This window comes from Poecilia formosa, unplaced genomic scaffold (genome assembly GCF_000485575.1).
Source record: "Poecilia formosa unplaced genomic scaffold, Poecilia_formosa-5.1.2 Scaffold200, whole genome shotgun sequence".
Classification (NCBI taxonomy): domain Eukaryota; kingdom Metazoa; phylum Chordata; class Actinopteri; order Cyprinodontiformes; family Poeciliidae; genus Poecilia; species Poecilia formosa.
In genome coordinates this window covers 51210-62731 of record NW_006800139.1, presented here as the reverse complement: position 1 = coordinate 62731, position 11522 = coordinate 51210, and the positions used below count along the sequence as shown (strand labels likewise).

The 11522-nt window shown below is 39.8% G+C and overlaps 1 protein-coding gene across 3 annotated transcripts in view; it reads left to right on the top strand.

The window, feature by feature from the left end:
* Window positions 1-7926, top strand: part of LOC103148174 (uncharacterized) — an 18580-nt gene extending 10654 nt beyond the window's left edge. For all 3 annotated transcript variants that reach the window (XM_007566810.2, XM_016679015.1, XM_007566811.2), the window contains 13 exons: window positions 246-746; window positions 1953-1997; window positions 2073-2152; window positions 2990-3102; window positions 3172-3355; window positions 4141-4225; window positions 4807-4952; window positions 5084-5174; window positions 5709-5857; window positions 5929-6014; window positions 6686-6755; window positions 6848-6969; window positions 7167-7926. In XM_007566810.2, coding sequence (XP_007566872.1) covers window positions 246-746; window positions 1953-1997; window positions 2073-2152; window positions 2990-3102; window positions 3172-3355; window positions 4141-4225; window positions 4807-4952; window positions 5084-5174; window positions 5709-5857; window positions 5929-6014; window positions 6686-6755; window positions 6848-6969; window positions 7167-7395 — 1901 coding nt within the window. In that variant the 3' untranslated portion in view covers window positions 7396-7926. The remainder of the gene's footprint in view (window positions 1-245; window positions 747-1952; window positions 1998-2072; window positions 2153-2989; window positions 3103-3171; window positions 3356-4140; window positions 4226-4806; window positions 4953-5083; window positions 5175-5708; window positions 5858-5928; window positions 6015-6685; window positions 6756-6847; window positions 6970-7166) is intronic.
* Window positions 7927-11522: the final 3596 nt, after the last annotated feature.

Genomic DNA, 11522 nt, shown 5'->3' with positions numbered 1-11522 from the left:
AAACACTGAGAGCCTTTAAATCTCAACTTAAAACCCACCTGGTTAGAGTTGGATTTGAAACGTAGTTAATTACAAATTTAATGATGGCATTGACTTAATGTCATGTTTTGATTTCATGTTGCATGACTCTGTGTTTATGATGCACTTTGAAATGCCTTGCTGCTGAAATGTGCTATACAAATAAATTTGATTTGATTTTTGATTTGCTGTGTAAAAAAAAAGATTATTCTGTGTGTGTGTTCCAGGTGTTGTTAAAACATACACCAGGCCAAAGGTGAAGAAGAAACTTTTTGAAAAGTCCAACCCAGCTCCCGCCTCCTCCACCCCGACGGAGAACAAAGATGGCGTCGAGATGAAACGCGTAGCCGTCTTGCTCAACAGACTGTCGTGCGCTCCCAGAGATCCGCCCTCCAGCTCCAAAACCAATGGGGAAACCGGATCGGGTTCTGCTGGCAAAAGGTCCAAACCTCCAACTCCCTACAGCGGGAAGCAGGGAAAGGAAAGATCCCAGATGGAGAAGGACAAATGGGACGCAGAGTGGGACCAGGTGAAAAGCAAATGGCAGAGACAGAAAGTCCGAGGACGGAGCCTGAAGAAGAGCTACAGCTGGCTGTCTGGAGAGGATAACGACATGTCGCCGGACTTTATCCCACAGAGGAAGAGGAGCTACACCAAATACACCAAAACGTACAATAAGGTCAACGTGACGAGCGGCGTTTACACACAGCCGGACCAGAAACTCAGAGGTAGGACGGTCATCGACTGATGGTCGCGCCATGACAGATCGTTAGTGGTTATTTGACTCAGTGGAGGAAGTCCACCTGATAATCACTTCCATTTGGGTCTCAGCTGGTTCTGAAAACGTCCCCAGAGCTTAAAGCTGACCTATTACACTTCTTTGATCAGGTTAGGACTGCTCTATGGCCTATACAAAACATGTTCATTACATTTTGTGCACAAAATCATTCTTGGATAACGAGATTTCAGTCTGCTCAGTTCTGCTGAATTAGAGCTGTTTTAGGGTCACTTTAAATCCTAATAAGCTCCTGGCCACGCCCCCAAAATCAACGTTTACACTCGTTTGTGAAAATGGATGAGGAAACGTATAACCGTACATCTTTGAAAAGCAGAAGTGGAGCCTCCTGCACAACCAATAAGAATGCAGTGAGTGATTTCTGGGTCAACAGCTTAAACACCCGTCTTTTCCAGCAGCCGTTGTACAGCACATAGAGCGGCAAGACGAGCTGAGCAAACATGCTGAAACTCAGCTGGGGTTGCTAGGTAACGGGCAGAGTTCTGCTGGGGTTGCTAGGTAACGGGCAGAGTTCTGCTGGGGTTGCTAGGTAATAGCAACAGCTCATTTGGATTTAAAGTGGCAGAGGCCATAAAAGCACAGAACTGTCCTAACCAGGGAAACATAATAGGTCACCTTTAAAAGAAAGAACTGCATAACAGTAAAATTAATCGAGTTAATTGCAGGGCATGTAGTTTATTGCATTGTAATCAAAAACTATATGGCAAGCAATTATGTCAAATAAATGTGACTCACAGTAGTAGGCTAAAATAATATTATAGCAAAATAATATTCCACCAGAGTTGTAATATTCCCAGTGGAAACCAGAAGTTAAAACATTACTGCCTGCGTTTGGTTAGCTTTTACAAATTAAACATAATTTTTTTCCCCCAAATTCTGGTTTAACAAAACTTCAGCAGCTCAATAGAGAAATAAATAAATGCAGTATATTTAAACTTATTTTATGCGTTTTTGCAGCAGGAAGCTTTCAGTAAACTTGTTTCTTCTTCTACTGAAGCAAAGGTGGACTTTGCTAAGCTAACGATAGCACAGATGGTGCGCAGAGCAAACGTCCAAAAAGAGATTTTCTCCTGCTTCGTAAACAAAACAGAGGATGAGTGGTGGCCGTTATCTGTTACTGACAAATGATCTCTTACAGAGAAGACCATCAATCAGATCCTGGACTTAAGCCTCGACATCGAAGGTCGGTGTTCGCAGTGAGAATTTATCTGTCGTTCTGTGAATTTAGTCTCACGTCTTCCTGCCGTTTTACCTGCAGATTTCTGTTTGTGCTGCGGAACCAAAGAAATCGAGATTTCCCACCCGCTCTTCAAAGGAAGCCTCTGCTTGAAGTGCAAAGTAAGTTCCTGCTGCAGTGGAAAATATTTTAAACCAGTGCCACAAAAAACCTGTTTTTTACGTTTATCACAAACTACCTGGGCAAAGATGGAGCCCAAACCGTCTTCAAAGCTAACAGATCTGGTGTCAGACGATTTTTTATTTGTGCTGCTATCACTTTAAACATGGCAGTAAAAAGTTTCCACAAGTCATCGTCAGTATCTTCAAAGCAAACGTAGCAAAACTTTTAGCTGCACAAACATTTGAGACCATTTTGTTAGACTGGAGTAATGTGGAGGGCTGGTTGACCTTTCATGACCTCTGGAAACTTTTATTAATATCATTAAAATGATAGCAGCACAAAAGAAGCTTTATGCTGCACAAACGTTTGACACCTTTGTTGTTGCATTAAGGTAAGATGGTTGACCTTTCGACCTTTCAGTATTATCTTCAAAGCAGCACAAACGTAGTCGAGTTGATTGACTTCAAATTTGTCAGGTTTTCTTTAAGATGATGGCAGCAAAAACAAAAATATTTGACACCAATTTTATAAAATTTGGGTAATGTGACCTTTTTGACTTTTTAAAATTTATTTTGCTGCACAAAGGTAATTTAGTTGATTTCATTATTATGCCTCTACCTTTATATTTATGTCTCAAAACGACAACATATTATCGTTTATCTCAGTAACTTCTGGGACAGTTTGTCATGCAGCTGAGTTTCAGCATCAGGTTCTGCCTCTGCAAAAAACAAGGATGGTGAAAAGCTTCCTGGTTCGTTGGTGATTTCTTGTTTGGTGTTCAGACAACAGTCCAAATTAAAGCTGTAGTTTGAAACTCTGGCTCTCTGCCTCTGAAGGATAACTTCACAGAGACGCTGTACCGCTACGATGAAGACGGATACCAGTCCTACTGCACCATCTGCTGCTACGGCATGGAGGTCATTCTCTGCGGACACGACGGCTGCCACAGGTGGGTCTCCGTCGTCCCAGGCGGCCCGTGCAGAGCAGGGGGTTTAGTCTCGGTCCGTTTGGTCTGCAGGTCTTTCTGTGAGGACTGTCTGAACATCCTGGTTGGTCCAAGGACGTTTGACTCTCTGAAGGTCGTGGACCCGTGGATCTGCTACCTGTGCCAGCCTCACCAGCCGCACGGCGCTCTGGTTCCCAGGGAGGACTGGAGGTTTCGCGTCCAGGAGATGTTTGCCAACAACAGCGCCATGGAGTTTGTGAGTATTCAGCGGATGGTGACAGTGCCCTCTAGTGGCCCTCCTGGTGAAGACGTGTTAGTCTTAAAGGGCTTTACATTGTTATAAAACATACCTGGAGTGTTGCCTTGATCCTTTGATCTCCATGGCATTCAGCTGCAAATCCCCTGGGTGGACCTAGCCCCGCCTCTGAGGCGCAGCTCCTCCCCCTCCAGCTCCTTCAGACTAGCCAGCAGCAATTAGCAAACAGCTGCTGAGCTCATTATAGGAGCTGCTGCTCAGAGCAACGCTGGTAAAAATGCTAAAGGGTTAACAGAGAAGCCATGTTGGAATGACTTCCTGGAGGTGGAGCCTCAGAAACGGCAGGAGTTTCTTAAAGAGACAGAGACCCAATTTCAAGGCAAAATCAAATTTCACACATTCAACATATTTTTATAACAACTGACTGTAACATAGTTACTTTATTGTGCTTTAAAATGGCCCAGAAAACGCATAATAATGTTTAACGACTATTTTTAAAAAAGCAACAAACCTTTTTCTCAAAAAATAACAAATACAGTAATTTAAAAAGCGACATAAGACATTAAAACTCTGGCTGCTCCTCTGTGGAAACCTTTTGGCCTGACGTCTGCAACATTTCAGTTTGACTCATTTTCTTGGATTCTGTGCAGCTTGAAGGATTTTTGCTCTTTTTGACCAGGATTAAAAGGTGCGACCCGCAGCGGTGGTGGGATGTGAACTCAAACGTCCCTCAGACTAGCGGTAAATAAAGTTGATGGGTAATTGGCTGCGTGTTGTTGATGCAGGAGCCGCATCGTGTCTACCCGTCTGTCCCCACCGCGATGCGCCGACCTCTGCGGGTTCTGTCGCTGTTCGATGGGATCGGAACAGGTGAGCAGAATGTTCTCATCACTTCAGCTTCATTTCCTCTAAATTATTATGTTTTGTGCCGATTTGTGTTCTTGGTATTTTTTGTATTGTTATATTTTTAGTTTACTTGTTTGTGTTCGTTTTCTTCATATTTGTGGTTTTTGTTTTTTATATTTCCTCCTTTTGGTTCTTTGTGTTTGTATTTTTCACATTCCTGGTTTTAAATGCGTGTTCTTAGTATCTTTGTCGTATTCATGTTTCTTCTATTTAAATTCTTTATATTCTAGTTTTCTATTTGTGTTCTTCATGTTTTGTTCCTTGTATTTTTGTTATTTGTGATCTTCTGTGGTTTCTGTATTCTTGTTCACGTTCATAGTTTTTGCTCTTTGTATTTACATTTTAACCCTATCCTACCTGCGGTAGGATTATTGTCGTTTTGTTTCTCCTCCATCCTCACCAGAAGTTTGAACGTCTCTGTGAACAGAAACTGATGAGCTGAGTTTCAGTTTTCAGGCGTAATCTGTTTAATTTGGGGACATTAAACTAAATGCCAAATGGTTTTTGTTTCCGGTTTTAATTACATTTTTTCTCTTTTCCCTCAGGCTACTTGGTGCTGAAGGAGCTCGGCTTCAAGGTGGAGAAATACGTCGCCTCCGAGGTCTGCGAAGATTCGGTTGCCGTGGCAACCATCAACCACGACGCGAAGATCATCCATGTTGGAGACGTCCGATTCATCTCCCAGGAGCTGGTGGGTCAAATCTGCCGCTTTACTTCCCTTTTCTGAAGAATAAATTTAAAAACTTAACATTTTCTGGTTTACTGCTTTCAACGCAGAATGAAAAGTGTCTCATTTAAATGAATTACATTTTTTAAACTCAGCTGGAGAAGTGGGGGCCGTTCGACCTGCTGATTGGTGGCAGCCCCTGCAACGACCTGTCCATCGTAAACCCGCTCAGGAAAGGCCTCTATGGTTCGTACTGCAGCCCAACATGCCCACATGTATAGATTCATTTTATTTACATAAATATTCTTTGTTTAAAATATATTTATGTAGAACATGTTTTTACATGTTTTACAAAAATACTTTTTGTATATTTAAGAGAAAATATATTTTTGTGTTTGAAAAAATCCTTTTTTGTAAAAACTAATTAAGTTCGAAATTCAAAACTACGAATCTGTTAATTATTTCCATTAATCACAATTAATTGATTTAGCCATTGTTGTTTCTATAATAATTAATGAAAATAACATAATTATTTAAAGATTAGTAGAAAAGTGATTTAATGTTTAAAGTTTGACTTTACAAAATCATTTAAGTCAACTAGAAGTTTTCACAAAGAGTGTAAAACAGAAAAGCTAACTGTGGTTAATCTGACTGCCGGTTTTAATCTGCCGGTTTCAATCTGACGCCTGTTTCAATCTGACGCCCTGTTTTAATCTGATGCCTGTTTTAATCTGATGCCTGTTTCAATCTGACTGCCTGTTTTATCCGTTTCCCGCTCAGAAGGCACCGGCAGGCTGTTTTTCGAGTTTTACCGCATCCTGCAGCTGCTGAAGCCCAAAGGGGACGACGAGCGGCCGTTCTTCTGGCTTTTTGAAAACGTCGTTTTCATGAATACACACGACAAAGTCAACATCTGCCGCTTCCTGGAGGTTTGCTTCCCGCCTGCTGAGCCTGCAGCTGTGTGAGCGTGGAGGAGCTGATGGTTTCTGTGTTTTTACAGTGCAATCCTGTGCTGGTGGACGCGGTGAAGGTGAGCCCTGCGCACAGAGCGCGATACTTCTGGGGAAACATTCCTGGGATGAGCAGGTGAGGCGGTGGAGACAATCAGGACTTCGTTCTGTTAAATCTGCCAGAAAGGCTTTAAAATGCAAAAGTATTTTCCATCCTGTGGGACAGGTGGACTCACCTGCCTGGGCAGGAGTTTAGTGACGGTTTGTTGGTTTTACACAGAAACCGTTTAAGTTTAAATGTGAAACTTTAGATTTTGACTCTGAAATATTAAAACATTTCAAGCTTGTAAAAATAATAAAGAACTTTTTTGTTTTTTACAAAAATATTTTTGCAATAGATATATTTGATATTATATTTTTATTTTTTTAATGAAATGGATGTAAAAATATATTTTTAGAAAAAATATGTTTTATGTTTTTGGTAGTATATTTTATACACAAAATGTTTTTTGGGAAAAAAAATGTTTTACCAACTTCTTTTTGTAAAAACTACCAGTTAATTTTGAAAAGGGAAAACTACTAAACATTAAATCACTGAACTGATAATGTAGAAGAACAATTATGTTATTTTCATTAATTGTTATAAAAGAACCGAGGGGTAAAACAATTGATCGTGATTAATCGATTATTGAAAAAATCATTAACTAATTTAGTAATCAATTAATCATTAACTGGAGTATACATACTGGGAAATGTTTACAAAAAGAATAACGTACTTAAAGCAGTGACTGATCCAAAACTCGCCAGGCCCATCATCGCCTCCCAGAACGACAAGTTGAACCTGCAGGACTGTTTGGAGCTCGGCAGAGAAGCCCGGGTGAGAAAAGTCACGTTTACCGTTTGTATCAGAGGTTCTGCTCCTGTTCCCAGCAGCTAAACTCACGACTGCTGGGGGGATTTTACTTCCAGGTAACCAAAGTGAGAACGATCACCACAAATCCGAACTCCCTGAAGCAGGGGAAGGACGTGTCCTTGTTGCCGGTCATGCAGAACGGGAGAGAGGACATCCTCTGGATCACAGAACTGGAAAAGTACGTAAACGTATGGATCCCTACAGCGAGACGTCAGGATCCCCGTCATTTACCCGTTTCCTTTTCTTTGTAGTTTTCGTTTTAATCTCACCCTGTCATGTGGGACTGAATCGATATTCTCCTACTTTGGTTGGTTAGAAACAGACGCCATCTTTAGATGAACTAAAGCACGTGATTTTTTTCCCTCTTCTCTCCAGGATCTTTGGTTTCCCCAAACATTACACCGACGCGAGGAACATGAACCGGCAGCAGCGGCAGAAGCTGCTGGGCAAGGCGTGGAGCGTGCCGGTCATCCGCCACCTCTTCGCCCCGCTGAAGGAGTACTTCGCCTGCGATGAGCTTCCTCCCATCGCCGCCGCCTGTGTCTCCACCGCCAGCACCGCGCCGTCCTCGCCCAACTCCCCAGACCTGCAGCAGCTCCGATAGATCCGGAGCTGCGCCACGGTTCTGTTTCCCGTCTGGGACGCAGAACTACGTAGTTGGGTGAAAGTAAATCACTATTTAATGGTTTATTATCTTTACAATAAGTCTGTTGGCTTTCTACACTGCCGTTCACTCAGTACTCTAAATTTTAACTAAATAATCTCCATATTTTGTGCAATTAATCGTGTAATTTTGCTGCTTCTGACCGGCAGCCGTTTTCCTCAGGAAATGTGTATGAATGCACCAGTGTAACAGTTTTTAAGATGGATGAAACAACCTCATGGTTGATGAAATATTTTTGGGCTGCATCTGCAGAATGTGAATCATGTGAAGCTTTTTTACTGATACTTTTTAAAATCAAAACTAGTTGACTGTTTTTATAAGACTGCTGTGACATTTGAGTGTTACTTTTTTAAAATCTTCATTGATTTGGGCTTTGAGCTCTACTTATATGGAGGACTGATCCTGCCAAAATTAGCCAAAACTATGGAGAAAAATTGACTTTGTAAACTAATTGCACCGAATATTGCAACACAAAAATTTATTCAAAATGTTAATAAAAATTTTCCCAGCTTATTTGATTATAAAATGTAACATGAATTATTTTAGTTAACAGAAGAGTGAAAAAAATGCAGAGGAAAAATTACAGAGGAGAATAAATATATTATTTTAAAAAGTGACTAAATACGCAATTTGTCAAAACAAAATGGAAAAAAAATTAGAAAAAAATTTAATAAGTGAAAATTAATAAAAATATTTTATATGGCTATAATGAAATAAGTTGGAAAAGTTATTTTTATTTTTTGAATGCCATATTTGGCACATTTTGTACTTTATCAAGCAATTTATTTATTTCTGTCTTTAGTGCCAATTTTGGCAGGATGTGCCTTCCATACTCTGATCATGGTATAATGAATGGGCAAAAACAATCATTTGAATTTTGTAAATCTGCAGTCAGGTGAGTGACGGACAGTTGTGGTGCATAAATCTACCTCATCATTGACCTGCAGCGCCTTAAACAAGCCGTCCAGTGCTGTTCACCTGCAGATCCGTTTGGGTCAGAACTGGTTACAAACTGAGCTAAAACATTTAGGAAAATGACTTTATTCCAACTGCTGAACCAAAAAACAATCTGACATTTATTCATTTCCTTTTTATTTCTGTGAATTTTATAAACACGGTTTGATGCATTTCTACCAAAAACATACTGATGCACTTTCATTTTTTTAAGCTAGAAAACTAAACCCGTAATGAGAGAAACAAGAATAAGACGACAAAATGCAAAGAATGTTCAAACCCTCTAGATTCACTCTGTGTTTCCAGAAGATTTATTGAACATCTTTTACTTTTATTCTGCAGGATTTATCTGTTATTAAACCTTTTAAATCAAAATTGGAGCAAACGGAACAATCAAGTCACTGAGGAATTGTCCTTTTTTTTTTTTTTTTTTACGTTTCTTACAAACTACTTTAATTTAGCTGCTTCTTGTCATCATGATTCCTTTTTTACGGATATTATTGGTAATATTGCCACTGACAGAAACTATTAAGAATGAAATTGAAATGCTGGTTCTGATGTTTACATTTTATTCTTTTTCTTATTTTTTATGTTAATGCCAAAAGTCCTGATTTGTGGGACTGCGATCCGTTTTATTGGTGGATCTTTTCTTTTTTTTAACGTGAGCAAAGTTCATCCAATGCTTTTGCACATTACCTCAAAGGGACTAAATGCTTGTTGGCTGTATGAAGGTTTGAACGTGTACAAGCACAAAATACTGTCCTGTTTGGCTCTACAAATGCTGTTAGGATTTGGAATAAAATTATGTGAACATCAGATTTTTGTTCTTTTTCTTATTCGTGTCTTTGCGTAAATCTTCATTCAAATGTCTGTCAAATGTAATAATTTGCCATCTATAACAGTGTTTTTGTTCTTTCCTCCCAGGATTGATTTTCTTGTCAGTTTTAAACATTTTGTTCTATTTCTGAGTTAGTATTTATGCAGATAATAAATTCTATTTAAGTTAAAGTTAATAAAAACGTAAAATAGCAAGGCCTTTTTTTCTTATATTCTGACCCACTCCACTGTTTGTATATTCATGTTTTCTGGTTAAAAAAGGTGCAAAACCTTCATAAACTACAGACATAACAGCGCCACCTAGAGTCAGAAACACGATGGCTGCAAGCGTTTGGGGAAAAAATGGGACAGTCTTTCGTTTTTTGCTGTTGTGTACGGAGCCCCATAAGGGACAAGAAGGAAAGAAAGAGCTTCTTGAGAAAGTTTCTTGGGATTTCTTTTCTCCATGTCCCTTATGGGGCTCCGTATTGATCTGATATGTTTATACTCAAGCCCAAGCTCCAAATGAAAACCTATAAATCTCCATGTGTCCTCCATCGTTGATTGTCTCTGATGTTTTGGATCTAAAGAAAGTATCTTGGGATCTCGAGAAAATAAATCTAACATTTTCCTCATGTCTCTAAAGAAAGCATTTTTGCTGAGTTTTTATGTACTAGCTATTTTCATCAATACTAAATGATGTAAGTCAACATGCTCATGAAAGCATTTACACACCGCCCACTGCTAGTGTCAACATGCTATTTCCCCTTCTTGCTAGCGATAGCTGTCGTGCTAACATTAGCTTTGTACCTAAAATAAGCTTATTTTAGGTACAAATAAGGATAAACATAGCTAATAAATAGAAAATTGTCTAAAATGCAATTTTAGACAATTTTCTATTTATTAGCTATGTTTATCCTACTGAATGGACAAAGTCCATGTAAATCAACAGGCAGGAGGTCCCACTGATGCTACTGATAGCATTTAACCTTAGCATTTTGGGTAATTTTACTTTATATACTAATGTTAGCCTGCTGAATGGAGTAATTTTGTGTTAGTCAACATGCTAACAATAACCTCATCCTATTGGTAGTATCAACATCCATCTTCTTTACACCCTTGTCCCTTAGTGGGGTCGGGAGGTGCTGGTGCCTCTCCAGCTATCGTTCCGGGCGGGAGACGGGGTCACCTGGGCAGGTTGCCAGTCTGTCGCAGGGCAACACAGAGACACACAACCATGTGTAGCAGTGTGATGTTATTACACTAGATTGTCAAATGAGAAGCAATTCCGGTAGGAAATCATATGAGCACTGGCAGCTTTTATTTTGAAAAGACGGCAGATCCATTGCAAAACAGCGGGTAACTTCCTGTTTCAAAATTATTATTTTTATTGGAATTTGATGTGTTGTGAATGAAAATGTGAATTATTATCTCTACTGTCAAACATATTGAGTTCATGGATTGTTGTTTTGAGTGTCAGTTCAGGGTTTAAGAAGAGAAATTAACGGATCGTGGGAGAAGGTATGAAGTTTTGTTTTCTGTGTTCAATAAGTGTATTTTAAGTATAATAAGTGCTAGATTAATTACTGTTCTTTTAAAATAACGTGGTCTGGAGCACTTGAACTTTGTTAAACAGTGCTAGAACTGTGTTGGCAGATATTTAGCTGCTCTTATGCTACATCCATGTGCTGAAAACAGTACTGTTCATGGTTAAACAGGCGCTGTGGAGCACTGTGATGAGAAAAAGCCTGTTTTGACTATTTTCTGCAATTTGAATGCAGGAGCATTAAAAGTGCCTTCAGCTCAGCTGTTATTTCCACAAGACACAATGCAGATTCAACTACACTACACATGCACACACACTCACACCTATGGACAATTTAGACAGACCAATTAACCTGACAGTCATGTTTTTGGACTGTGGGAGGAAACCGGAGTACCCGGAGAAAACCCACACATGCACAGGGAGAACATGCAAACTCCATGCAGAAAGACCAGGGCTGGGAATTGAACCCAGAACCTTCTTGTTGCAAGGCAACAGCTCTACCAGCTGCGCCACTGTGCAGCCCTAATATTAACATAATAGTGACTAAGTATGACTTAACTACTAAACAGACAAGATTAACCTGTTGTTCACAGGTTGTCATTCACAATGACAGGGGTGTCAAACTTCAGTCCTCAAGGCCGCTGTCCTGCAGTGTTTAGATGTGCCACAGGTAAAAAACAGTGGAATGAAATGGCTTAATTACCTCCTCCCTGTGTAGATCGGTTCTCCTGAGCCTTGCTAATGACCTAAT